This window comes from Cuculus canorus, chromosome 32, assembly GCF_017976375.1.
Source record: "Cuculus canorus isolate bCucCan1 chromosome 32, bCucCan1.pri, whole genome shotgun sequence".
NCBI classification, from domain to species: Eukaryota; Metazoa; Chordata; class Aves; order Cuculiformes; family Cuculidae; genus Cuculus; species Cuculus canorus.
In genome coordinates, this window is record NC_071432.1 from 63,782 (window position 1) to 88,023 (window position 24,242).

The 24,242-nt window shown below is 63.4% G+C and overlaps 2 protein-coding genes across 3 annotated transcripts; both read right to left on the reverse strand.

Annotated features, from left to right (window-relative positions):
• Window positions 1-150: 150 nt before the first annotated feature.
• TBC1D25 (TBC1 domain family member 25) lies at window positions 151-6,339 on the reverse strand. Its single transcript, XM_054052220.1, has 6 exons — window positions 6,077-6,339; window positions 5,532-5,641; window positions 4,818-4,969; window positions 4,594-4,715; window positions 3,449-3,637; window positions 151-2,756 (listed from the first exon to the last, which is right to left on the reverse strand). The coding sequence occupies exons 1-6, from the start codon at window positions 6,140-6,142 to the stop codon at window positions 369-371; spliced, it is 3,027 nt and encodes a 1,008-aa protein (XP_053908195.1). The 5' UTR covers window positions 6,143-6,339; the 3' UTR covers window positions 151-368.
• Window positions 6,340-6,440: 101 nt separating this feature from the next.
• LOC128849721 (GRIP1-associated protein 1-like) lies at window positions 6,441-23,799 on the reverse strand. Of its 2 annotated transcripts, XM_054052221.1 has the most exons (30): window positions 23,669-23,799; window positions 23,095-23,253; window positions 22,182-22,380; window positions 21,397-21,525; window positions 20,981-21,064; window positions 20,553-20,652; window positions 19,929-19,985; window positions 19,765-19,840; window positions 19,051-19,198; window positions 16,610-16,696; window positions 16,452-16,518; window positions 15,975-16,036; window positions 15,689-15,715; window positions 15,129-15,236; window positions 14,342-14,483; window positions 13,992-14,083; window positions 13,652-13,687; window positions 13,057-13,088; window positions 12,911-12,958; window positions 12,737-12,821; window positions 11,269-11,361; window positions 10,841-10,987; window positions 9,973-10,047; window positions 9,249-9,305; window positions 9,039-9,138; window positions 8,519-8,604; window positions 7,768-7,893; window positions 7,383-7,476; window positions 6,910-7,025; window positions 6,441-6,612 (listed from the first exon to the last, which is right to left on the reverse strand). In XM_054052221.1, exons 1-30 carry the CDS (start codon window positions 23,770-23,772, stop codon window positions 6,547-6,549), a joined length of 2,802 nt encoding a protein of 933 aa, XP_053908196.1. In that variant the 5' UTR covers window positions 23,773-23,799; the 3' UTR covers window positions 6,441-6,546. The 2 variants fall into 2 exon arrangements, with proteins under 2 accessions (XP_053908196.1, XP_053908197.1); XM_054052222.1 differs by lacking the exons at window positions 20,981-21,064; window positions 21,397-21,525; window positions 22,182-22,380; window positions 23,095-23,253; window positions 23,669-23,799 and having other exon boundaries at window positions 20,540-20,869.
• Window positions 23,800-24,242: the final 443 nt, after the last annotated feature.

Below are 24,242 nucleotides of genomic sequence, written 5' to 3' on the forward strand. Positions count from 1 at the left end.
AGCCCCCAGACCCCATTTCTCAACCCCCTGAGACCCTAACCCTATCTCAGACCCCTCCTGAGGAGCCCCCAGACCCCATATCTCAACCCCTTGAGCCCCCAACCCTATCTTGGACCCCTCCTGGACCTCCTGAAGAGCCCCCAGACCCCATTTCTCAACGCCCTGAGACCCCAACCCTATCTCAGACCCCTCCTGGACCTCCTGAGGAGCCCCCAGACCCCATTTCTCAACCACCTGAGACCCCAACCCTATCTCAGACCCCTCTTGGACCTCCTGAGGAGCTCCCAGACCCCATATCTCAACCCCTCAATAACCCAACCCCACCTCGGCCCCCTCCAGGACCTCCTGAGAAGGTCCCCAAAAGCCCCCTAGCCGTCATCCCCTGGGCCTGGGGTTCCCCCCACACCATGGCCACCTCCCCACCCCTCGAGGTAGCGGGCGAAGAGGGCTTTGGCGCGCCGGAGGACGCGGGGCAGGTGGTGTCGCCGCACCAGGCGGTCGAAGTGCATGGCCACCTCGTTGTAGTCGCTGGCCCGCGCCATCACGGCCTCGCGTTGCTCCAGCAGCATGGCCAAGCAGACGAAGAGCAGGAAGGGGTTGCCTTGGCCAAGCTCTTCCGGCGGCGGCAACGGCGCTCCGTCGTCCTCCAGGCCCACCTCCTCCTCCGAGGATGAAGATGATGAGGATGAAGAAGAGGAAGAACAGGAGTCTTCCCAGACCCAACCGCCACCCCATGGGTCCTCCAGGGCAGCAGAAGCCTCCGGGTTGGTGCTGGGATCATCGCAGACCATCTTGGGGGCTTCAACCACCTCTCTGGGGGCTCCAACCACCTCTTTGGGGACTCGGCCAATGTCTTTGAGAGCATCACCCACCTCTTTAGGGCCCTCTCCAGCCTTTTTGAGGGCTTCAATGTCTGTGAGGGCATCATCAACGTCTTTGGGGGCTTCTCTAACCCCTTTGAGGGCTTCAGCCTCTTCAAAGACATCGCCAATATCTTTGGGGGCTTCTCTAATGTCTTTGGGGGGTTCAACTTCTTTGGAGGCTTCTCCAATGTCTTCGAGAACATCACCAATGCCTTTGGAGACTTCTCTAATGCCTTTGAGGGCTTCAGCCTCTTCCAAAGCATCACTAATGTCTTTGAGACCACCACCAATATCTTTGGGGATTTCTCCAACCTCTTTAACAGCCTCAATTTCTTTGAGGGCTTCTTCAACGTCTTTGAGGGCATCACCCACCTCTTTGGGGGCTTCTCCAACCTCTCTGAGGACTTCACCAACATCTTTGGGGTCATCGCATCTCACTTGGAGGTCTCTACTGACCTCACCGGGGGAGCTGGAGGCATCACCGACCACTTCGAGGGCAACAACCACCTCTTTGTGGTCTTCCCCCACCTCTTTTGGGGCATCACGCACCTCCCTGGAGCCCTTGGCGCTGCTGAGGACGTCCTGGGAGATCTTTGGATCCTCTCGGTCATTCCAGGAGCTGCCAGGACCACGTTGGACGTCCCCGGAGACCCCAGGCTCCTTGGGGTCACTTTCGAAGCCACCTTGGATGTTGCTGGAGCTCTTTCGACCTTCTTGGTCACCCTCAAGGCTCTTGGGACCCTCCCGGACATTCCTGGAGCCCTCGGAACAATCTTGGATGTCGCTGGAGCCCTTGGGACCCTCCTGGACGTTCCTGAAGCCCTCGGAATCATCTTGGACATCACTGGAGCGCTTGGGATCCTCCTGGATGTTCCTGGAAGTCTCAAAACCATCTTGGATGTCACTGGAGCTCTCGATACCCTCCTGGATGCTCCTGGAGATCTCAAAACCCTCCTGGACATCACTGAAGATCTCGGAACCCTCTTGACCACCCCTGGAGCTCTTGGGATTCTCTTGGACATCCTCGGAGCTCCTGGGACATTTCTGGCCATCCCTGGAGCTCCCAGAACCCTCCTGGCCATCGCTGGAGCTCTTTGCTTTCCCTCCAGCCTCGCCGGTGTCACCGAGATCCTCCTTTTCCCCTCGTTCCTTCTGGAGCTGCCGGCGGCGGTGTCGCCGTGGTGGCCGCGGGCGCAGCCCTCGTCGCTCCCTCAGGCCTCTCTGCGCTCGCCGCGGCCCCAGCGGGGCTCCCAGGAGGGCGACGCCATGCGGCGGCGGCGGCGGTGCCGGCGGCAACGAGCTCCACGTGATCTCCAAGACCCTCAACGCGTCTTCGAAGGCAAATTCTCGCTTCAGCTCTAACAAAAGCCACCGGTAACAAAAGAGCAAATCGTGAGCGCCGCGAGCGACCAAAAATGCCCAAAACTCGGGGTCAGCGCGACGTAAAAGACGGCGGAGGTGAGCGAAAGCGCGAGCCAAACCGCGGCCGCCGGGGCGGAAACGCGGCGCCAGGCGGCGCATGAGGGCGCAGAAGCAAAGGAACGCTTGGGCCTCGTCGTCCAGCACGGCGAGCAGCGGCGCCGCCACGTCCGACATGCCCTGGCAGTACGAGAGGCGCGGGTGGCCCAGGGCGAAGGTGGTGAGCAGCGCCTGCAGGGCAGCTAAATGGGGGTGTCCTTCTTCGGGGCCCCCGAAATAGGGGTGACCGCGATCGGTGCGAACCACGTCCTTGCGCACGGCAGCCGCCACCAGCGCCAGCTCGGCCGGTGCCGCCCGCGCCGCCAGCAGAGCCTTGAGCGCCGCGTACTCCTCGGCTTTGGAGCGGAGGTGCTGCAGCCGCTCCTGCCCCGACAGCCCCGCCGGGAAAACGTTGAGCAGGTAACGCCACACCACCTGGAATGGGAGGAGGCAGGCACTGGGGTTACTGGGAGGGGACTGGGAGGGGGATGGGGACACTGGAAGGGGACTGGGAGGGGACTGGGAAGGGGATGGGGGCACTGGAAGGCACTGGGAGGTGACTGGGAAGGGGATGGGGGCACTGGAAGGCACTGAGAGGGAATTGCGAAGGAGATGGCAGCACTGGAAGGGGACTGGGAGGCACCGGGAGGGGACTGGGAGGCACTGGAAGGCACTGGGAAGGGACTGGGGGCACCAGAAGGGGACTGGGAGGCCCTGGGAAGGGACTGGGAAGGGGATGGAGGCACTGGAAGGCACTGGCAGAGGACTGTGAAGGGGATGGGGGCACTGGAAGGCAGTGGGAGGGAATTGCAAAGGAGATGGCAGCACTGGAAGGCACTGGGAGGGGACTGGGAAGGGGATGGGGGCACTGGAAGGGGACTGGGAAGGGGATGGAGGCACTGGGAGGCACTGGGAGGGGACTGGGAAGGGGATGGGGGCACTGGGAGGGGACTGGGAAGGGGATGGAGGCACTGGGAGGCACTGGGAGGGGACTGGGAAGGGGATGGGGGCACTGGGAGGGGACTGGGAAGGGGATGGAGGCACTGGGAGGCACTGGGAGGGGACTGGGAAGGGGATGGGGGCACTGGGAGGGGACTGGGAGCACTGGGAGGGGACTGGGAGCCCACCTTGCGCAAGCCGGGCTCGACGCCGCCGTGGAAGACGTGGAGGCGCAGGTCGTGCGGGCGCAGCAGGCGCCCACCGGGGCCCAGGCAGGAGCGCAGCGCCGCATCGCTCAGGGGGGCGCAGGGCGGTGGCGACGCAGACCCCTCGGGCCACGAGAGCGCTGCCTGCGCCCGCGCCAGCGTCCGGCCCACCTGTGGGAGAGCGGCACTGGGAGCACTGGGAGGGGACTAGGGGGAGATTAGGAGGAATTGGAGGCGATTGGAGGGAGATTGGGGGGCACTGGGAGGGACTGGGAGGGGACTGGGGGGAGATTAGGAGGAACTGGGGGCGATTGGAGGGAGATTGGGGGGCACTGGGAGGGACTGGGAGGGGACTGGGGGGAGATTAGGAGGCATTGGGGGGAGATTTGGTGGCACTAGGAGGGATTGGGGGAGACTGGTGGGCACTGGGAGGGGATTGGCTGGCACTGGGAGGAACTGGGAGGGGAAGGCAGAGAGATTGAGGGGCACTTGGAGGCACTGGGAGCAGACGGGGAGGCACTGGGAGGCACTTAGAGGGACTAGGGGAACTGGGAGGGCACCAGGAGGATATTGGGGGGCATTGGGAGAGATTTAGAGGGACGGGGAAGGGATTGAGAGAGACTGAGTAGCACTGGGAGGGACTGGGAGACACTGGGAGGGAACTGGGAGAAGACTGGGGGGCATTGGGGGGCACGGGGAGGGGCCGGGGGGAAAACTGGTGGGCACTGGGAGGGGATTTGGTGGCACTGAGAGGAACTGGGAGAGGACTGGGGGCAAATTTAGGGGCACTGGGAGAGCGCTGGCAAGCACTGGTACTGGGAAGTTACTGGTCATACTGGTAGCACCCACCTGCCCCTGTGCGAAGGCACTGGGAGGCGATTAGGACCCTTTAGACGATACTGGGGCTCCCTGGCGGCCCCTTGGGGGGTCACTGGGAGGCACTGGAAGCTTACTGGTCATACTGGTGGCATCCAGCTGTGCCACTAGTGCCTGCGTGAAGGGACTGGGAGCACTGGGAGGGGATTAGGAGGCACAGGGCCATACTGGGGCTCCCTGGCTCGGGGACTGGGGCCCCGGGGGGGTTACTGGGAGGCACTGGCAGCTTACTGGTCATACTGGTGGCCTACCTGCGCCAGCAGGGCCTGCGTGAAGGGCAGGGCGGCCGCCAGCAGCGAGCGCCGCTCGGGAAGGCTCTCGGCGGCAGCCGCCTCGCGGGGGCTGATGATGTCCCAGTCCTCCAGGCCGGGACCTGCGCCCCCAGAGCCCCCCCGGGGATTTCAGGTCAGCCCCCAATCCCGCCGGATCCATCCCCGTTTCGGGGTACCCCCCCCCCCAATAAGTCATCACCCACTCTCTGCGGGCGCGCGCACGTCGAGGCGCAGGCGGAGCGCGGGACGCGCGTGGGCGAAAGCCGCCGCCAGGTCTTCGTCGCTCGTTAGCGGCACCAGTGCCTCGTGGCCCGACGGCTCGCGGCGAGCGAAGCTCACGGAGAACCCCGGCTTCCTGCAGCAAGAAATGGGGAGATGGGGGGACCCCAAAAGGTTTTGGGGGGGCGGGGGGGATTGGGGAGTGAGGGGGGAGCTGGGGGACCCCAAAGGGTTTGGGGGGACAGGGGCGGTTGGGGAGTGAGAAGGGGACTTGGAGACCCCAAGGGTTTAGGGGGGTCCGTAAGCCCCCAGGTTGGGGTGTTTGGGGGGGGTCTCTAAGTTCCTATGTTAAGGGGTTCAGATTCCCCCCGTTTTCAGGTTTGGGGGGATCTCAGGGCCCCATTTTGGGGTGTCTGGGGGTGTCCCTGAGTCCCTATGTTAAGTGGTTCAGGTCTCCCCCGCTTTAGGGCTTCGGGGGGGTCTCCGGGCGCCATTTTGGGGTGTTTGGGGGGGGTCCCTGAGTCCCTATGTTAAGGGGTTCAGGTCTCCCCCACTTTAGGGGTTTGGGGGGGGTCTGAGGGCCCCATTTTGGGGTGTCTGGGGGGGTCCCTGAGTCCCTATGTTAAGGGTTCAGGTCTCCCCCGCTTTAGGGGTTCGGGGGTCCCCGGGCGCCATTTTGGGATGCCGCAGCCCCTCACCCCTGCAGGTCGAACGCCCGCGCCAGGATGCGCTGCAGCACGTCCAGGGAGGTGATGTGGGGATCGACGGCGAAGGAGCGGAACTCGGGGGGCTGTAGGCCCTCACTCTTCTGGGGGGGTCAAAGGGAAACGGGGGGGGGGGGGGGGCGATGGAATGGGAGGACCACCGCCACCCTCCGCCTCCGTCAACGGCACAAAATGTCGGCACGACCCGCGCCTCACTGCTCGCCTGAAATCACGTGACCATTTGGGCGGGAAAACACCCGCTTTCCACGTGACCATTTGGGCGGGAAACCCCCCCCCCGCCTCAAACCCCCAACGTCTCTGATTGGCTCAGTCCTCACGTGACCCACGTGTGTCCCCCCCGGCCACGCCTCCACTCAGCCCTCACGTGACCCCCCCATCCACTTTGGCCCCACCCCTGCTCACCCCCACGGGATTCCCCCTTTGGCCCCGCCCCCACCCAGCCCTCACGTGACTCTTTGCCCCCTTTGCCCCCGCCCCTCCACAGACCACACATGACACCCACTGGCCCCGCCCCTCACCTTAACGCGCACGCGCACCACCTCGCTCTCCTCCTCTAGCGCGGCCCCGCCCCCTGCGGCCGCCATGGCTCCGGGGCGGGGGGGGAGGGGGCTCCCTCCTCGCTTACTTCTCACAGAGAATGAAAATTGGGGGGCTGGCTTCCACCTCCTCGATGCCGGGTTGTTACGTCACCGCGCTGACGTCAGAGCTCCCATTCTTCCCCCCCTCCTCTTCCTTCAGGCTCCGCAGCAGTGCCGCGATCGTCCCCGTTCCCCTTTTTCTGCACTCGATGGCAACAACATCCGGGTCGGCACCCGGAAGTGACGTCACTAGAGAGAGGCAGGGTCCTATCGCTACCCAATGACACAGCCGCGATGCAACCGGAAGCGTTTGAATCGGGTTTATTTAAGGGCGAAAAAAGAGGCATGCGGGGGGTGGGTAGGGAGGGGTCAGAGCGCGGGGGGCGGGGCCTCAGGACAAGCCCCGCCCCTCACGGCGCCGCCCCCCCCCGCTCCTGCCGCAGCCGCGACAGCTCCTCGGTCAGCGCCTCCAGGTCCTGCCGGGGGAGACGCCCACCGCCACATAAGGAAGTGCTACGTCAGACGCCCCCCACACAGCCGCACCCATATAAGGACATACCCACGTGTCGCGCCCATGCCCACAAAAGGAAGTACCTGCGCACCAAGCCCCACCCACTGCGGTGCGGGGCACGCCCACACCTCTATAGGATGTGCCTTATTAGGCACGAAGCCCCGCCCACGCCCCCTCAGCTCACACACACCACCACCCCACCCCCCTACCCCCCCCCCGGTGCCCTCCTCCCAGTGCTCCCAGTGCTCCCAGTGCCTCGCACCCGGCCCAGGCTCAGGTTCTTGGTCAGCTGCTCCTCCAGCAGGTTTTGCAGTTTCTTGTTCATCTCGCGCAGCCCCTCCTCGCCGCGACGGGGGGCAGCGGGGGGCGCCGCCGCCTCTGCGGGGACACGGGGCACTGGGAGGGCACTGGGAGGGGATGGGGGGCACTGGGAAGAGCCTGGAGGCACTGGGAGCAGATTAGGGGGCACTGGGAGGGGACTGGGGGGCATTGGGAGGGGACTGGGGGGCACTAGGAGGGGATGGGGGGCACTGGGCACTGGGAGGGGATGGGGGGCACTGGGAAGGGCCTGGAGGCACTGGGAGCAGATTAGGGGGCACTGGGAGGGGACTGGGGGGCACTGGGAGGAGATTAGGAGGCACTGGGAGGGGACTGGAGGCACTGGGAGGGAACTGGGGGCATTGGGAGGGGACTGGGGGGCACTGGGAGGGGACTGGGAGCACTGGGAGCACTGACCAAGGCGGGTGTCGCGCACAAAGCTTTGGATGATGGCGCTTTTGCGGCAGAGATCATCGGCCATGGAGGCACCGCTGAGCTCCAAGTGCCGGACCTGGAAATGGAGGAAAACGGGGAGGAAGGAAGGAAGGAAGCAAGGAAAGAGGAAGGGGAAGGGAAAGGGGAAGGGGAAGGGAAGGAAAGAGGAAGGAAAGAGGAAGGGGAAGGGGAAGGGGAAGAGGAAGGGAAAACTAAAAAGAAGAAAGAAAAGAGAAAGAACGGGAAGGGGCAAAGGGGAAAGGGAAAGGGAAAAGGAGAAAAGGGAGGAAGAAAAAAGGGAAAAAGGCAGAAAGGAAAGAAGGAAAGGGGAAAGGAGGAGGAAGGGCCACGGGAAGCCGTACGGTACCTTCTCCTCCAGCAGCCACCGCTCCTGCTGGCTCTGCGCCAGGCGCTGGAACAGCTCCGCAACCTCTGCCGGAGAGAGCCCCGCCGGAGCCCCCCCGCTGCCCCCCCCGGGGCTGCCCGAGCCCGACTGGGGGAGGCCGGGCACGTCAGGGCCTCCCAGTGCCTCCCAGTACCTCCCAGTACCCACCCCCATCCCCACCCAGCGCCAGCTGACCTCTCCCCTATCCTTCCCCAGTCCCTTCCTATCCCTCCCAGTGCCTCCCAATCCCCTTCTGCTGCCCTCCAGTCTGCTCCCAGTGCCCCCCAGTCCTTTCCAATCCCTCCCAGTGCCCCCCAGTCCTTTCCAATCCCTCCCAGTGCCCCGCCCCGGTCCTTTCCAATCCCTCCCAGTGCCCCCCAGCCCTTTCCAATCCCTCCCAGTGCCTCCCAATCCCCTTCTGCTGCCCTCCAGTCTGCTCCCAGTGCCCCCCAGTCCTTTCCAATCCCTCCCAGTGCCCCCCAGCCCTTTCCAATCCCTCCCAGTGCCTCCCAATCCCCTTCTGCTGCCCTCCAGTCTGCTCCCAGTGCCCCCCAGCCCTTTCCAATCCCTCCCAGTGCCCCCCAGCCCTTTCCAATCCCTCCCAGTGCCCCCCCCCCCGCCCTTTCCAATCCCTCCCAGTGCCCCCCAGTCCTTTCCAATCCCTCCCAGTGCCTCCCCCGGTCCTTTCCAACCCCTCCCAGTGCCCCCCAGTCCCCTCTCAGTCCCTCCCCACCTTGGTGCTGCCGGGCGCAGAGCCATCGCGGCCAAGGGACGAGAGGCTGCTGCTGTCACCCCCCTCGAGCCCAAGCTCTTCCAGTCCTGGGGGCAAAAACGGGGGGTCAAGGAGGCAAAAAGGGGGTGCAAAAAGGAGGGAGCAGAGAAGGGCAGAATAGGGGTTCGGGAGGGATCAAAAAGGGGGGGGGCAAGAAGGGGGGGGGCAGGAGGCAAAGAGGGACAGAATGGGGATTCAGGGGGCAAAAAGGGGGGGCAAGGAGGGGCAAAATGGGGGTTCAGGGGCAAAAAAGGGAGTTCAGGGGGTAAAAAGTGGTGAGCAAGGGGTAGGGAGGGGCAAAACAGGGGGCAAGAGGGCAAAAAGAAGGGCACAATGGAGGACACCTGCAGCGTCTGCCACTGTTCCTGCACGCGGCCGCTGCGGCGCCGCTGCAGCTGCAGCTGCTGCATTTATACCCCCAAATTGCCCCCCAGGAACCCCCCAACCCCTCCCGAGGAACCCCCCCAAACCCCTTCCTAACCGCTACGGTTGCGGTTGGGCGCCAGCAGCTCCTGCAGCCGCTCCTGCATGCGATCGCCGCGGCGCCGCTCCAGCTGCAGCTGCCGCTTCAGGTCCTTCAGCTGCGGGGGGGGGGGGGGGGCACACAAAAAAAAAGGGGGTTCGGGGTAAAAAAAGGGGGTTCAGACCCCCCAAGGGACCACCACCCCGCCCCCAAGGTGAGGGAACTCACTGCCGCGCTGCCTTTCTTCTCCAGGATGCGCTGCCCATCCCGCACGTCCTTCAGCTCCTACGGGGCAGAAAGGGGCGATTTGGGGGGGACTGGGGGGCATTTGGGGGTCCTGGGGGGGAATATAGGGGTGCCGAGGGGTCATAGGGAATCTTGGAGAGGATTTTCGGGGTCTGGGGGGGGGATCTAAGGGAGTTCGGGGGGTGTTTGGAAGTCCTGGGGGGAATTTGGAGGGTCCTGAGAGGGAATTTGGGGGGGGGGGGTCCTAAGTAATTTTGGGGTGAAAAGGGGTAGATTCAGGGTCTCCAGGGGCTGTGGGTGATCGGGGGGGGGGGGCTCTGGCGTCTGATTTAGGGGTGAATTTGAAGGGTTTGGGGGTGAATTTGAAGGGTTTTGGGGTGAATTTGGAGGGTTTGGGGGTGAATTTGAAAGGTTTTGGGGTGAATTTGGAGGGGTTGGGGGTGAATTTGAAGGGTTTTGGGGTGAATTTGGAGGGTTTGGGGGTGAATTGAGGGGGCTGTGGGCACTGGGGGGGCTAGTTTGGGTGCATTGGAGGGTTTTGGGGTGAATTTGGGGGGTTGGGGGTGACTTTGGGGGTTCTGGGGTGACTTTGGGGGGGTTCTGGGGTGAATTTGGGGGGTTGGGGTGACTTTTGGGGTTCTGCGGTGACTTTGGGGGTTCTGGGGTGACTTTGGGGGTTCGGGGGTGACTTTTGGGGGGCCATCACCTGGCGCAGGGCGCTCCCCTCGCCCTCCAACCACTGCCGCTGCCGCTCGGCCTCATCCAGCGTCGCCTGCAGCTCCTGGGGGGGCAGTGGGGGAGCACCTATAGGGCTCCATAGGGGCTGGGGGGGGCTCTGGGGGTCCCTACAGTGCCTATGGGTTCTTTAGGTCCCTATAGCCACCCTGCCGGTCCCTATGGCCCCCAAACAGCCTGAAAATCTTTCAGGGCGCCATGCATCCCCATAGCCCCCCACCCCCACCCCATATGTCCCATGGGGTTCTCTACGGCCCCTATACATCCCAGGGAGCCTTTATGGACCCCATATATCCCAGGAAATCCCTATTAGCCCCATACAACCCAAGGGATCCCTATAGATCCCGTACATCCCGGGGGACCCCTACGGCCCTCATACATCCCACACGGTCCCTATGGCCCCCATACATCCTCACAGTCCCCTCCACACTCCTGATGGCCCCATACATCCGAAGGAGATCCTATGGGTGCCATATGTCCCAGGAGGCTCCTGTAAGGTCAATGCGTCCTACAAGACTCCTATAGGCTCCATACATTCCAGGAAATCCCTACGGGCTCCGCACATTCCACGGGTTCCCTATGGACTCCATATATTCTACAGGACCCCTACGGGCCCTGTATGTCCTAGAGGACCCACACGGACCCCATACATCCTTGGAAACCCCTATAGACCCCAAGCGTTCTAGACAGCTCCTATGAGCTCCGTTTGTTCTAGAGAACCCCTATGGACCCTATACATCCTAGAGAACCCCTATAGGCCCCATACGTTCTAGAGGACTCCTATGGCCCCCATACATCCCGGGGCTCCCCCTATGGCCCCCATAGGTTCCCGCACACACCTTGAGGCGCCCCTGCAGCCTCTCGCCGTCCTCCCGCGCCGCCGCCGCCTCCTCCCGTGCCTCCCGGCGTCGCCGCTCGCTGCCGTCCCGCTCGGCCTCGGCCTCCGCCAGGCGCCCCCGCAGCTCCTCAGCCTCCCGCGAGCGCACCTGCCGCACGCCACGAACACGCCTCGCACACGCACACGCCTCCCGAAAACACGCCTCCGACACGCGTACAGCCGTCAGAAATGCATGGGACGCGCGTCACGGGTCTCAAACGTGCCTGGAACACGTGGCACGCGCCCCTCGGAGCTGTGTTGCGCACACATCGTGCGCCTCGAACACGTGTTATGTGCCTCGCACCCCCAAATCCCCTCCCAGGGACCCCCAAATCCCCTCCCTCCCTCCCAGGGACCCCGCAAAAGGCGCCCCCCCCTGCACCCCCGTACCTGCAGCTGCGCCTCGAGGGCCTCGTGCTGCGCGCGGCTCTGCTGCAGCTCCTGCGCCTGCGCCTCGAGGCGCTCCCGCAGCCCCCGCTGTGCCTGCAGCACCGCAGCGGCTATAGGGGGCCCAGAGAGCACCTATAGAGGCGCTACGGGGCATTATAGGCAACTACAGGCGCTATAGGGGGCTTATTAAGACCCTACAGGGCACCTATATGAAGGGGCAGTGGACTATAGGAGCGCTATAGGGGATTATGTGGAACCCAGAAAGGCTATAGTGGACTATAGGAGCGCTATAGGGGATTATGTGGAACCCAGAAAGGCTATAGTGGACTATAGGAGCGCTATAGGGGATTATGTGGAACCCAGAAAGGCTATAGCGGACTATAGGAGCACTACGGTGGCTTATATGGAACCTAAGAAGGCTATAGGGTGCCTATAGGGGACCGTAGGGGCGCTATGGGGGCTTATATGGAACCTACAAAGGCCATAGGGTGCTTATAGGGGCTTATAGACAGTTATAAACACTATAAAGAGCTTATAAAAAGGTTATAAGGCACCTATAGGGATCTCGTAAAGAACTATAGAGACACTACAAAGCCTTACGCAGAGCTATAAAGCATTTACAGTGGTCTATAGGGTGTCTATAAGCAAACACAGATGGCTACAACGCCATTACTGGGGCACATAGGGGACCTGAAGAAACTCTAAGGCACCTATAGAGAGCTATAGGTGCTCTATGGGGGATGACAGAAAGCTATAAACGCTGTAAGAATCTTACAATGAGTTTCCAAAGAACCTATGGAACATCCATAGGGAGTGACGAACGGCTACGCGAACACTATGGAATGTCGTATGGAGCCTAGAGAGGCTATAGGGGACGTACAAAGAGCTATAGGAGCCCATAGAAAACTACAGGTACCATAAGGAGCTTCTAAAGAGCCCATAAGAGACGTCTACAGGAAACTACAGCAGAGATTTGAGAACCTATAGAGGATTATAGTCACCTATAGAAGTGCTTTAAGCACTTCGGAAACAGTCTCCGAACCATCTATAAAAATACACAGGGATCTTATAGGGAGCTATAGGGGCACTATGGGGGACTACAGGAAGTTCCCATAGGGGCTGAAGGGGTTCCCATAGCATCCGCAGCAGCTCCTATAGAAGCTGTAAAGCTTCCATAGGGGCTATAAAGGTCTGTACAAAGACTATAAATGCCCTTATGTGCACTGTGGGCTTCTATACACTGCGCAGCGGCCCCTATGTACTCTATAAGAACTGCTATAGTGTCTGTAAGAACTCCTACGTGGTCTATATGGGTTCCATAGGGTTTATAAAGCCCGTCTATAGTGTCTGTAAGAACTCCTACACAGTCTATATGGGGTTCTATAGGGTCTATAGGGGTTCTATAGGGTCTATAGGGGTTCCATAGGGTCTATATGGGGTTCTATAGGGTCTATAGGGCCCCCCAAACCTTGTCGGCCGCCTCCAGCTGCAGCTGCAGCCGCCGGTTGTGCTCCGTCAGCTCCTGCAGCTCCTGCAGCCGCAGCTCCTGCGCCCTGGGGGGGGACAGGGGGGGATTTGGGGGGGTACTGGGGTGATTATTTTGGGGGGGGGCACAGGAATTTGGGGTTCACTCCCCCCTCACCGGCTCTGGGCGAGCAGCGCGTCCTTCTCCGCCTGCAGCTGCGCAAAACTGGGGCCAAAAAAAAAGGGCAAAATAAGGAAAAAGCCCCCCCCAAACCACCCCCCCCACACCTCGCACCCCAAAATAAAAGGGGGGGGTGGTCTTACCTCGCCTGCTGCTCCTGCAGCTTCACCGTCAGCTGGGGGCGGGCACAAAACCTGAGTCACACCCCTGAATCCCCCCCAAATCCCCCCACAATCCTCCCCCCCCCCCCCGACCCCAAAATCCCATCTCCCTCCTCCAGGAGCCCTAAATCGTCCCCTGAACCCCCAAATCCCTCCAGTTCCCCCCCCAGGACCCCTCAACTGCCCCGCCCCCAAGGACCCCCAAATCCTCCCAATTCCCCCCCCCAGGACCCCTCAACTGCCCCCCCCCAAGGACCCCCAAATCCTCCCAATTCCACCCCCCCACAGGACCCTCAAATCCTCCCAATTCCCCTCTCAGGACCCCCCAACTGCCCCCCCCAAGGACCCCCAAATCCTCCCAATTCCCACCCCCCCAGGACCCCCAACTGCCCCCCCCAGACCCCCAAATCCTCCCAATTCCCCCCCAGACTCCCAAATCCAACCATCAAATCCCTCTGCTTCCCCAACCCCTCTGCGAGCCCCCCCAAATGCCCCCCACCCCTAAACGCTCCCATTCCCCCCAAATTCCTCCCAGCCCCCCAAATGCCCCCCAAAAAGAGCTGCCCCCCCTCCTCACCTCGTACACTTCCGCCTGGAGCTGCACCACTTGGGGCTGAGGAGACCCTATGAGACCCCCCCAAACCCTCCCCAGATCCCCCCCCAAGCCCTAAACTGTGCCCCCCCCAGAGCCCCCACACCCCCCTCGCAGATCCCATAGAACACCCCCAAATCCCTATAGCTCCACCATAGCCCCCTCAAAACCATACAACGCCCCCCAAGCCCTGGGATCCGCCCCCATAAACCCTTATACTCCCCCTAACAGACCCCCCCCCCCCCCCCGAATCCCCCCCCCAATGCTTCCCCAGACTCTTGAGTGACCCACCCCAGACCCCCAAGTGACCCCCCCACCCCTGTACCTGGCTGGTAGGATTCGGGGGGTCCCCGAGGGCAGCATCGCCCCCCGCTCCCCCCTCTGTCGGCGGCTGCTCCTGGGGGGGCTCAGGGGGGGCTGCAAATACAGAGGGGATCAGAGCCACAGCGCCCCCCCCAACCCCATAGAAACCCCAAACTCCCCCAGCACCCCAAAACCCAACACAGCTCCCCCTCTTAAAGAGCCTTCAGCCCCATAGAGACCCTCAGAGCACCCCCAAACTCTCAGGACCCCCCTCCCCAGCCCCATAAGGACCCTCAGACCCCCCCCCCCCAACTCCCGGATCCCTCCCCCCCCTCAAAAATCACCTCTACCCCCCCCAAAGCCCCTCCTCACCTTCTATGGGGACAGAGAGGTCCCCATTATCTCTGCCGGCCCTGTCCTGGGGGGGCTCCGGGGGGATCTGGGGGGGTCCTGGGCCCCCCCTTTCCCGCAGGCGCCGGTTCTCATCCTCCAACCCTTCGATCTGCGCACACAACTGAGATCCCCCCCCCCAATGTTAAGGACCCCTTTGTGACACCCCAAAACTCCTCTGCCTCCCCAAAAAATCACTCTCTGAGCCTCCCCCCCCCCCCCCCAACCCCCTACGGACACGCTTCCAGCCCCCCGCCCCGAGCCCCAAAAAGGACCCCCCAGAGCCCCCCCATAACAAAGTCAGAACCCCCAGGATGGGATTTTAACACCCCGGGGGTTGATTTTGGGGTCCCTCAGTGAGTTTTGGGGTCCTTGGGGCAGTTTTGGGGTCTCACAAGGGGTGCTGGGGTCCCGGGGGGGGGGGGTGGTTGGAGTCCCAGGGGGAGTTCTGGGGCCCATACGGTGGTTTTGGGGTGCACACGGGGAGGTTGGAGTCCCAGGCAGATTTTTTTGGGTGCAAGGGGTGAGTTTTGGGGTCCCAGGTATAACTTTTTAGGTGCAAGAGGTGAGTTTTCGGGTCCCAGGGGTGGGTTTTGGGGTCCCAGGGGTGGGTTTTGGGGTGCCAAGGATGGGTTTCGGGGTCCCAAGGGGGGTTTCGGGGTCCCCAGGGTGGGTTTCGGGGTCCCAGGGGTGGGTTTTGGGGTCCCAGGGTGGATTTTGGGGTCCCGGAGGTGGGTTTCGGGGTCCCGGAGGTGGGTTTCGGGGTGACCTTGGCCAACTCGCGCAACAAAGTGCTGTTCTGGAGGCGGAAATCCTCCTCCTGGCTCTGGAGCTTCCCCTGCAGCATCCGCGTCTCCCCCAGCAGCGCCTCCACTTCCTGGGGGGGGTACCCCAAAACCCACAGAGTGGGGGTCAGACACCCCCAAAACTACACAACTCCCCCCCCCCCACCAGCCGCAACCCCCCCAAACTCAGGATCGCCCCCTGAGCACCCGGAGAAACGCGACAGCCACCGGGACCGCCCCAAAGATTCCCAGCGCCCCCAAAGATCCCCCCAGGGACCCCAAAGTCCCCCTCCAGGACCCACAACCCCCCCTCAGGACCCCCCAGCACTCCCAAAGACCCCCCCCAAAAAGGCCTCAGGACCCCCAAAGACCCTCCACTAGGACCCCCAACCCACCCCCACCCCCCCCCCAAAGACCCCTAAAGATTTTCCCCCCAGGGCCCTCATCCCCCCCATGATCCCCAAAGACCCCCCGCCCCCCAAAAAATGCCCCAGACCCCCCCAAAACCCCCAGGCCCCCCTCCATCAGGATCCCCAAAACCGACCTGTGCCTTCTTGCTCTTGCTCAGCACCTGTCAAAACGGGAAGGGGGGGGGGGGGGCGTCATGGTCACAGTGGAGGATCGCTATGGGGCAGGGGGGTCACGGTGGAGGATCGCTATGGGGCAGGGGGGTCGCTATGGGCAGCAGGGAGCGGCTACAGAGAGTTGTAGTGGGGCAAGGAAAGCACTGTGGGGCAGGAACGGACGCTGTGGGGCAAAGGGGGACCGCTATGGGGCAGGGGAGGCTGCTATGGGGCGGGAGGGGGGGCCGCTATGGGGCAGGGGGGCACCTTGTTGGCCCTGGCCAGGTCCTTGTCGAGCGCCTGCACTCGGGCCCGCAGCCCCGACAGCTCTGTGGAAAACGGGGGTCAGCCCCACAGCTGCCCCACAGATCCACTGCTGCCCCCCCAACCCACCTCCCAAGCACCCCAACCTGCCCCACAGATTCCCCCACTGTCCCCCAGCCCCACGGATCCCTCTCCGATCCTTCAACCTGCCCCCCAGATCGTCCCCAGCCCCCCAACCTCCCCCCATGCCCCTCAGCCCCACAGAACCCCTCCAGCCCCACAGAGCCCCCTAATCTCTCCCTACAGAACCCCCAACCCCACAGAACCCCGTCAGCCCCCCAATCTCTCCCCACACACCCCAGCCCCACAGAACCTCCCACAACCCCACAGAGCCCCCCAATCTCTCCCCACGCCTCCCAGCCCCACAGAACCCCCCAATCCCACAGAACCCCCCCAGCCCCACAGAACCCCCCTCCGTACCGGCCCCGTTTTTCCTCAGCTCATCGGACAAGCGGTAATTCTCGCTCCGTAGCTCCAGCAGCTGCGCCTGCGGGGAAGGGGGGGGGGCGGTAAAAGGGGGTCCCGGATCTCCCCCCACCCCCAGCCCCACCCCGGACCCCCCCAGACGCCCCCTGCACCTGCATGCGCTGGAACTCCTCGCCTGACAGCGCCTCCGCCATCTTGGCGCTACGGCCGGGCCGGAAGTAGACGCTCTGCGCTCGGGGCTGGGCATAGAGAACCGGAAGTGGGGGGGATGTGTGTGTGTGTGTGAGAGAGAGAAAGAGTGTGTACGGAGCTACCATGGAGAGCGGCGACTGCCAGAAGGGCGGCGCGGCTGCCGGTGGGGGAACACGCGGACTGGTCGAGATGGAAGAGCGCTGTAGAGGTTCTGCTATGGGGCTCAGGGGCTACCCCCCCGCCTATAGAATCCATAGGGTGCTCTAGGACACCATGGGGCCCACGCAGCCCTCCCAACACGCGCGCTATGGAGCTGACAGGCTGCCCCCGAACCCTATAGGACCCATACGGCCCCCTACACCCGTGCTATGGGGCCCGAGGACTGCCCCCACCCCTATAGCAGCCACAGGACCCCTACAGACCCGCCCCCCATGGGGCTAAGGGGCTGCATCCCCACCCCTATAGAGCCCATAGGCTGCTCTATAGGGCACCATGCGGTGCATACAGCCCCCCGACACGTGTGCTATGGGGCTGAGGGGCTGCCCCTCAACTCTATAGGACCTATACGCCCCCTATACCTGTACTATAGGGCCCAAGGACTGCCCCCACCCCTATAGGAGCCATAGCGCTCCCCCCCAGCCCCATAGGAGCCCCAAAACGAGGCGTTGCCTTGGTAATAAACGTTTATTTCCCACATTGCTTACGTACAAAAAGGGGGGCGGAGATTATTTGGGCGTGGCCTCACTAGGGGGCGTGGCTTTGAGGTTGACTGACAGTTAGAAGGGGCGTGGCCTCGCGTCTGAGGGCCCAGCCCCCAGCGCTCGAGGAGAGGGCGGGGTTTATGCGAGGGCGGGGCTGAAGGAAGTCTTAAAAGGGCAACGCTTAGGCGGTCAGGGCGACACCCCCTTAAATGGGTAACTGTAGGGGTGCCCTTAAAAGGGTGAACGCAAAGGCGCCCCATGAAAGACTCTTAAAGGGGCACCACCCGTGCGAGCATAATAGAGCCTTAAAGGGGCAACAGTGAGAGTCTGCCCTTAAAGGGACAACACCCAAGTGGCCACAATAGAGCCTTAGAAGAACAAGACTATGGTACCTTCTCTTAAAAGGGCAACGCTCGAAGGCTACCACAGTATACGCTTAAAGTGCCAATACTATGGGTTCCTCTCCATTAAAGGCGTAACAACCAACGGCGACAAAGGTCCCTTAATAGAGCAACGCTGTGGTCCCCTCTTAAAAGAGCAATGCCAACCCGAGCCCAGTTGACGGGGGGCCATTATCTCTTAAAAGGGTAACACCGCCCTAAGGAAGGTTTGGCCCCTTGATACGCGCTCCTGTGGGGCCCACCTGCTGCCGCTATGGGGCAGGGGCGCTTGGGGGTCCTCAGGGGTCGTCGTCCATACTGGCGCTGCTGTGGGGGCTGGAGGGTGCGGGGGAGGCGAGGAAAGCGCCGGGGGGGCCGAGGGGCGAGAGCCCCCCAACCTCGTCAAGGAGGAGCTCGTCCAGGCCCCCCAAGTCTAGGGCAGGGGGGGAGAGCCCAGGGGGCAGTGGCAGCTCCAGGGGGGTCGGGGGACGCCCCACCGCCAAGGGGGGGCCCTCGGGGGGGTCCTGGGGTGCCGGCAGGGGGGGCAGCGGGGGGGGCAGCGGTAGCCCGTGCACCTGCGCCTGCAGCTCCAGCTCCTGGGTGGGGGAAAGTGGGGCGCAGTGAGCCTCCTGCCCCATAGATCCCCTCAGCTGCATCCCATTGATCGCCCTGGCCCCATAGATCCTCCCCAGCCCTGCCCCATTGATCGCCCTGGCCCCATAGATCCCCACAGTCCTGCCCCATAGTTGTCCCTGGTCCCATAAATCGTCCTGCAACCCAGCCCCACAGATCCCCCCAAACCCAGCTCCATACATCCCTCTAGCCCCATAGACCCCCCCAGTTGTGCCCCAAAGATCACCCTTGCCCCATAAATCATTGCCCACCCCTATATCTGCCCCCCCAACCCAGCCGCACAGGGCCTCCCAGCTCTCATCCAGCTCCACTGCCCCCCAAGTCCACCCTCCCCAGCCCCACAACCCCTCCATCCAGCCCCATAGGCCCCCTCCCCAGCCCCATGGACCCAGACCCATAGTCCCCTTTCCCAACCCCATATCCCCCTCCCCATATCCCCCTCCCCAGCCCCATGGACCCCTCCCCATAGCCCCATAGTCCCCTTTGCCAGCCCCATAGCCCCCTCCCCATAGCCCCCTCCCCAGCCCCATGGACCCGTCCCCATATCCCCCTCCCCAGCCCCATAGCCCCCCATAGCCCCTTCTCAGCCCCATAGCCCCGCTGCCCAGCCCTATGGCCCCTCATATCCCTGTCTCCAGCCCCATAGCCCCCTCCCCAGCCCCACAGCCCCTCTCCCCAGCCCCACACCTGGAGGCGCAGCTGCAGGCCGCGGTGGGTCTGCTCGAGACGCTGCTGCTGCAGTTCGAGGTCGCGCGAACGTTGGGTCTCGCGTTGCAATTTGCGGATATAATCGACCGAAGCCTTCAGGATGGAGCCCTTGTTCCACCGCATCTCCCTGCCGGCACCGCAGCTTAGGGGGGCTATGGGGCTGGGGCAGGGGGCTATGGGGCGCTATGGGGCTGGGGAGGGGCATATGTGGCTGAGGAGGGAGCTACATGGCTTGACAGGGGGACATGAGAGGCTATAGGGCTGGGAAGGGGGACTACGGGGTTGGGGAGGGGGCTATGGGGGGGCTATGGAGCTGGGGAGGGGGCTATGGGGCTGGAAACAGGGATATGAGGGACCATAGGGCTGGGCAGCGGGGCTATGGGGCTGAGAAGGGACTATGGGGGGCTACGGGGCTGGGGAGGGGGACATGGGGAGGGGGACGTGGGGAGGGGGAAGGGTCCATGGGGCTGGGGAGGGTGGCTATGGGGCTGGAGATATGAGAGGCTACAGGGCTGGGAAGAGGAGCTATTGGGGGGCTATGGGGCTGGGGAGGGAGAAATGGGGTGCTATGGGGCTGGGGAAGGCAGAATTGGGGCTGTGGGGCAGGTAGAGGGGGGTGCTATGGGGCTGGAGAAGGTGCGATTGGGGGCCGTGGGGCAGGTAGGGGGTGCTATGGGGCTGCCCCCCACTCACGGGTCGCTGGATTTGGGGATCAAGGTCCCCAACTCTTTGATTCGATCGTTGATGTTGAAGCGACGGCGCCGTTCGACTGAGGAGGAGGAGAGAGAGAGCATCAGCCCCATAGCGGCCCCCCCTCCCCAGCCCCATAGCGGCCCCATAGCAGCCCCCCAACTCACTCAGGTTGTGGTTGTCTTTCTTCTGACGCTCCTTCAGCAGCGCCTTCGCCTCCGATTCTGTGGGGCAGAACCCTCAGTGCCCCATAGCGACCCCCCCACACCTCATAGGAATCCCCTGAGCCCCATAGCGGAGCCCCCTGCCCCAAAGAGTCCCTCTGAGCCCCTCCCTGGCCCCACAGGGAGCCCTTTGCACCCCACAGTAGACCCTGAGCTCCCTCGTTACCCCACAGAGACCCCCCTCTCACCCCATAGCAGACCATGAGCCCCCTCGCTACCCCACAGAGACCCCCTCTCACCCCACAGAACACCCTGAGCTCCTCTCTGGCCCCATAGGGACCCCTCACTCTTTATAGGAACCCCCCACACCCCCCATAGAAAACACTGAACCCCCACTTTATCTTATAAAGACTCCACCTCACCCCATAGAACACTCTGACCCCACACACACTTACCCCATATGTACCCCCTCCCCACCCCATATGGACCCCCACTCACCCCATAGGACACCCTGGGCCCCTTCCTGGCCCCATAGGGACCCCAACACACTCCATAGGACCCTCCCCACCGCATAGAACACCCTTACCCCCCTTCCTCCATAGGACCCCCCTCACCCCACGCCCCAACCTGAGAGCTCGGCCTTGACGTGGGGCAGCTCAGCGGGGCAAGAACTGCTGCCGCCTCGGGGGGGGGTAAAAACCTCCAGGGGGGGTGCAGGGTGGGGCGCCTGTGGGGGGAGAGAGAAAAGGGGGTGTCACCATGCCCCCCCCCCCAAAATGGGGCCTGAAACCCCCTTGACAGGGCTGGGAGTGGGCCTGACCACACTCTCATTGCCTTATATGGGGCTCAGGCCACACCCCCCAAGGACTTTATGGCCACGCCCACTGTTAGATGGGACTGACCTGCTGCCTCACATGGGGTCAGGCCACGCCCACCCACACAGACTGTACGCGCGGTGGGCGTGGCTTGTGTTGACCACACCCCAATAGAAAGATGTTTTCGATGACAAGGGGGCGTGGCTTGCGCTGACCCCGCCCCCTCCGTGGGGCACTCACCGTGTGGGGCTCAGGGGGGGCGAAGGTGAGGGGCTCCTCGCAGCTCGGCTCGAGCCCCATCAGCTCCTCCAGCACCGCCTCGATCTGGGGGGGACACGGACCCCACCTCAGCCCCACAGCGAGGGGGCGGGAGGGGGGGTAGTGCCCCCCATATCGTGACAGAACCCCCCCCCCGGCAGTGCTGCCCCCCCATATCGCACCTTGCCTGCCCCACGGCGTGACAGAGCCCCCCCGAACGGCATCATTGACCCCAAAATCGACCCCAAAAATCACGTCATCGACCCCAAAAATCATATCATCGACACAAAACCCACATCATTGAACCCCAAAACCTCACCATCGACCCCCAAGACTGCATCATTGACCCCCAAAATAAGGTCATTGACCCCTCAGTGCGATGTCCGTCCCTCCCCAACCTGGGTGCCGGGATTCGGGGGGCCCTCGGGGGGGCTGGGGGGGCCGCGGGTGCTCAGGAAGCGCCGGAGCTGCTGCCGCTGTGCCGCCCGCAGGTGATATCGCGTCGGGTTCTCCAGGTGAGTCTGTACCTGGGGGGGTACACACAAAAAGGGGGGGGTCACACAGAGCCCCCCCCAAACCCAAAGATCCCCCCAGACCCCTCCAAAGCCCCCCCAGATCCAAAGACCCCCCCAAAGCCCCCCAAGATCCAAAGACTCCCCCAAATCACACCCAACCGCTCTCATCCAAAGACGCCCTCTAACCCCCCCAGACACAAATATCCCCCCCCAGACCTCCCCAAACCCCTCCCCACAAATCCTATCGACCCCCCCCTTGACCCGAAGACACCCCATAATCCCCCAGACCCCCCAAACCCAAAGCCCCCTCCCAAATCCCATCCAAACCCTCCATAAATGCCCCCCCACCCGCTCCCAAATCCCATCCAAAGCCCCCCTAGGGTCCTCCAGACCCAAAGACTTCCCCCCAGATCCCATCCAGACCCCCCCCCAAATCCCATACAAAGCCCCCCGAAATTCCACCCAAAGCCCCCCATCCCACACAAAGCAACCCCCAACCCCCCCAAATCTCATCCAAAGCCCCCCCAGACCCAAAGACCCCCCCCAAATTCCCCTGACTCCTCCCAAATCCCACTCAAAGACCACCCCAAACCCAAAGACCCCTCCCAAAACCCATCTAAAGCCCCCCAGCCCCCAACCACCCACCCCCTCCGCCCGCGGAGTCTCACCTTGAGCACCTCAGGGGGGACGCAGGGGGGGTCTCGAGGCGGGGGGGCCCCCACGGAGATGGGGGGGGAGGGTTGGGCTGGGGGGGGCGCTGCCCCCCCCCCACTTTTCTCCCTGCGTTCTTGCTCCTGCGCCTGCGCCCGCATCAGCTGCTGCCGCAACAGCACCCGCGACGAGGGGGGAGCCGCGGGGGGGGCCGGGCTGTGGAGGGGGGGGCGTTAATGGGGAGATTGGGGGGCTGGGGGGCATTAATGGGGAGACTGGGGGCCTGGGGGAGCAATATTTGGGGCTGGGGGGCAGTAATGGGGAGATTGAGGGGGCTGGGGGGGCGTTAATGGGGAGATTGGGGTGTTTGGGGGGGCATTAATGGGGAGATTGGGGAGTTTGGGGGGTGATAATGGGGAGATTAGGGGTTGGGGGGGCGATAATGGGGAGATTGGGGGGGTTTGGGGGGGCGTTAATGGGGAGATTGGGGGCTGGGGGGGGTACTTGGGTCTGGGGGGTCTGGAGGCTGTTAATAGCAGGGTTGGGGGGCATTTGGGGGGCTCTGGGAGTGGTGGTGGGGATTTTGGGGGCCGGGGGGGGGGGGCCTGGGGATGTTAATTGGGGCTTGAATTGGGGCTCAGGGGGGAGATGGGGGGATTTGGGGGTCTGTGGGGGGGCTCAGGGGGGAATTAAAGGGTGTTAGGGGGGATTTGGGGGTCTGGGGGGTTATGAGGAGTAATTCTGGGGTCCGGGGGCGGGGGGACACACACACCCCTGGGTGTTAATGCGAGCTTAGGGAGTGTAAAAGTGATTTTTGGGGGGAGGGGGCATCAAAAGCAGGGGGGGAATTAAAAGAAGGGGAGCAGGAGAGGATTGGGGGTATCCGTGGGGAGATGGGGGGCAGTGTGGGGTCTGGGGGGGTGGCGGTACCAGGGGGGCAGGGGTTGGCTCTTGAGGCTGTAGCAGGTTCCCGAGGGCGGGGGGGTCCCGGGGGGGTCCCTGGGGGGGTCTCTGGGGTCACTGTCCCCCCCCTCGGTGCCCCCCCCGTCCCACTCGATGTCGGCCACGATCCCCGACTCCGAGCTCAGGCTGTGGGGGGAGGAAATAGGGGTCACAGTGGCCCCCCCCGACCCATAAAGACCCCCCAGATCCACAGAGACCCCCTGGCCCATAGAGGTCCCCCCAGACCCACAGAGACCCCTCCAGACCCACAGAGACCTCCCCCAGACCCATAGAGACTCACAGGCCCCACCCACCCCATAGAGACGCCCCCAGACCCACAGAGGCCCCCCAAGACCCACAGGGACCCTCCCAGACGCACCGAGACTCCCCATAGCCCCCCCCACCCCCTAGAGCTCCCCCATATGCCCCCCATATCCCCACACAGAGCCCCCCATATCCTCCTCATAGACCCCCCAGCCCCCATATCCCCCCTACATCCCCCCAGCCCCCATATCTCCCCCAGATCTAACCCCCCGCCCCAATCTATGGGGTGTCCCCTCACCTGAGCAGCCGCAGTGTCTCGGGGGGGCTGGGCCCCCCAAGCAGGACATAAACCGTGGGGCACTTGGGGGGCGCAGGGACCCCTTCAGCCACCCCACGGGACATGGCCAGACCCCCTTCCCCACGGCGGCGGGGGGGGGGGGGCTGGGGGGGGGCTATGGGGCTCAGGGGGTCCCTATAGGGCTGCTACGGGGCAGCTGTGGGGGTCTATGGGGCTCAGGGGGTCCCTATAGGGCTGCTATGGGGCTGGGGGGAGGCTATGGGGCTCAAGGGGTCCCTATAGGGCTGCTATAGGGCTGCTATGGGGCTGGGAGGACTGCTATGGGGCTCAAGGGGTCCCTATAGGGCTGCTATGGGGCTGGGAGGGGGCTATGGGGCTCAGGGGGTCCCTATGGAGCTGCTACGAGGCTGGGGGGGGTCTCTATAGGGCTGCTATAGGGCACGAGAATTCCCTATAGGGCAGAGAAGTACCCTACGGAATGAGGGAAGCGGGTTTCTACAGGACTAGGAGAATCTCTATGGGGCTGCTATGGGGCAGGGGGGGCCCTATGGGTCTATAGGGGTCTCTATGGGTC

Coding starts and splice junctions, on each gene's coding strand:
- LOC128849721 (XM_054052221.1), bottom strand. CDS start 23,772: ATGTCCCGTGGGGTGGCTGAAGGGGTCCCTGCGCCCCCCAAGTGCCCC. Junction 20,653..20,980: donor CCCCCCCTGAGCCCCACACG/GTGAGTGCCCCA, acceptor CTCCCCCCACAG/GCGCCCCACCCTGCACCCCC. Junction 19,199..19,764: donor ATCCCCAAATCCAGCGACCC/GTGAGTGGGGGG, acceptor CGGTGCCGGCAG/GGAGATGCGGTGGAACAAGG.
- TBC1D25 (XM_054052220.1), bottom strand. CDS start 6,142: ATGGCGGCCGCAGGGGGCGGGGCCGCGCTAGAGGAGGAGAGCGAGGTG. Junction 5,642..6,076: donor TGGTGCGCGTGCGCGTTAAG/GTGAGGGGCGGG, acceptor TGACCCCCCCAG/AAGAGTGAGGGCCTACAGCC. Junction 2,757..3,448: donor TCGAGCCCGGCTTGCGCAAG/GTGGGCTCCCAG, acceptor CTCCCATTCCAG/GTGGTGTGGCGTTACCTGCT.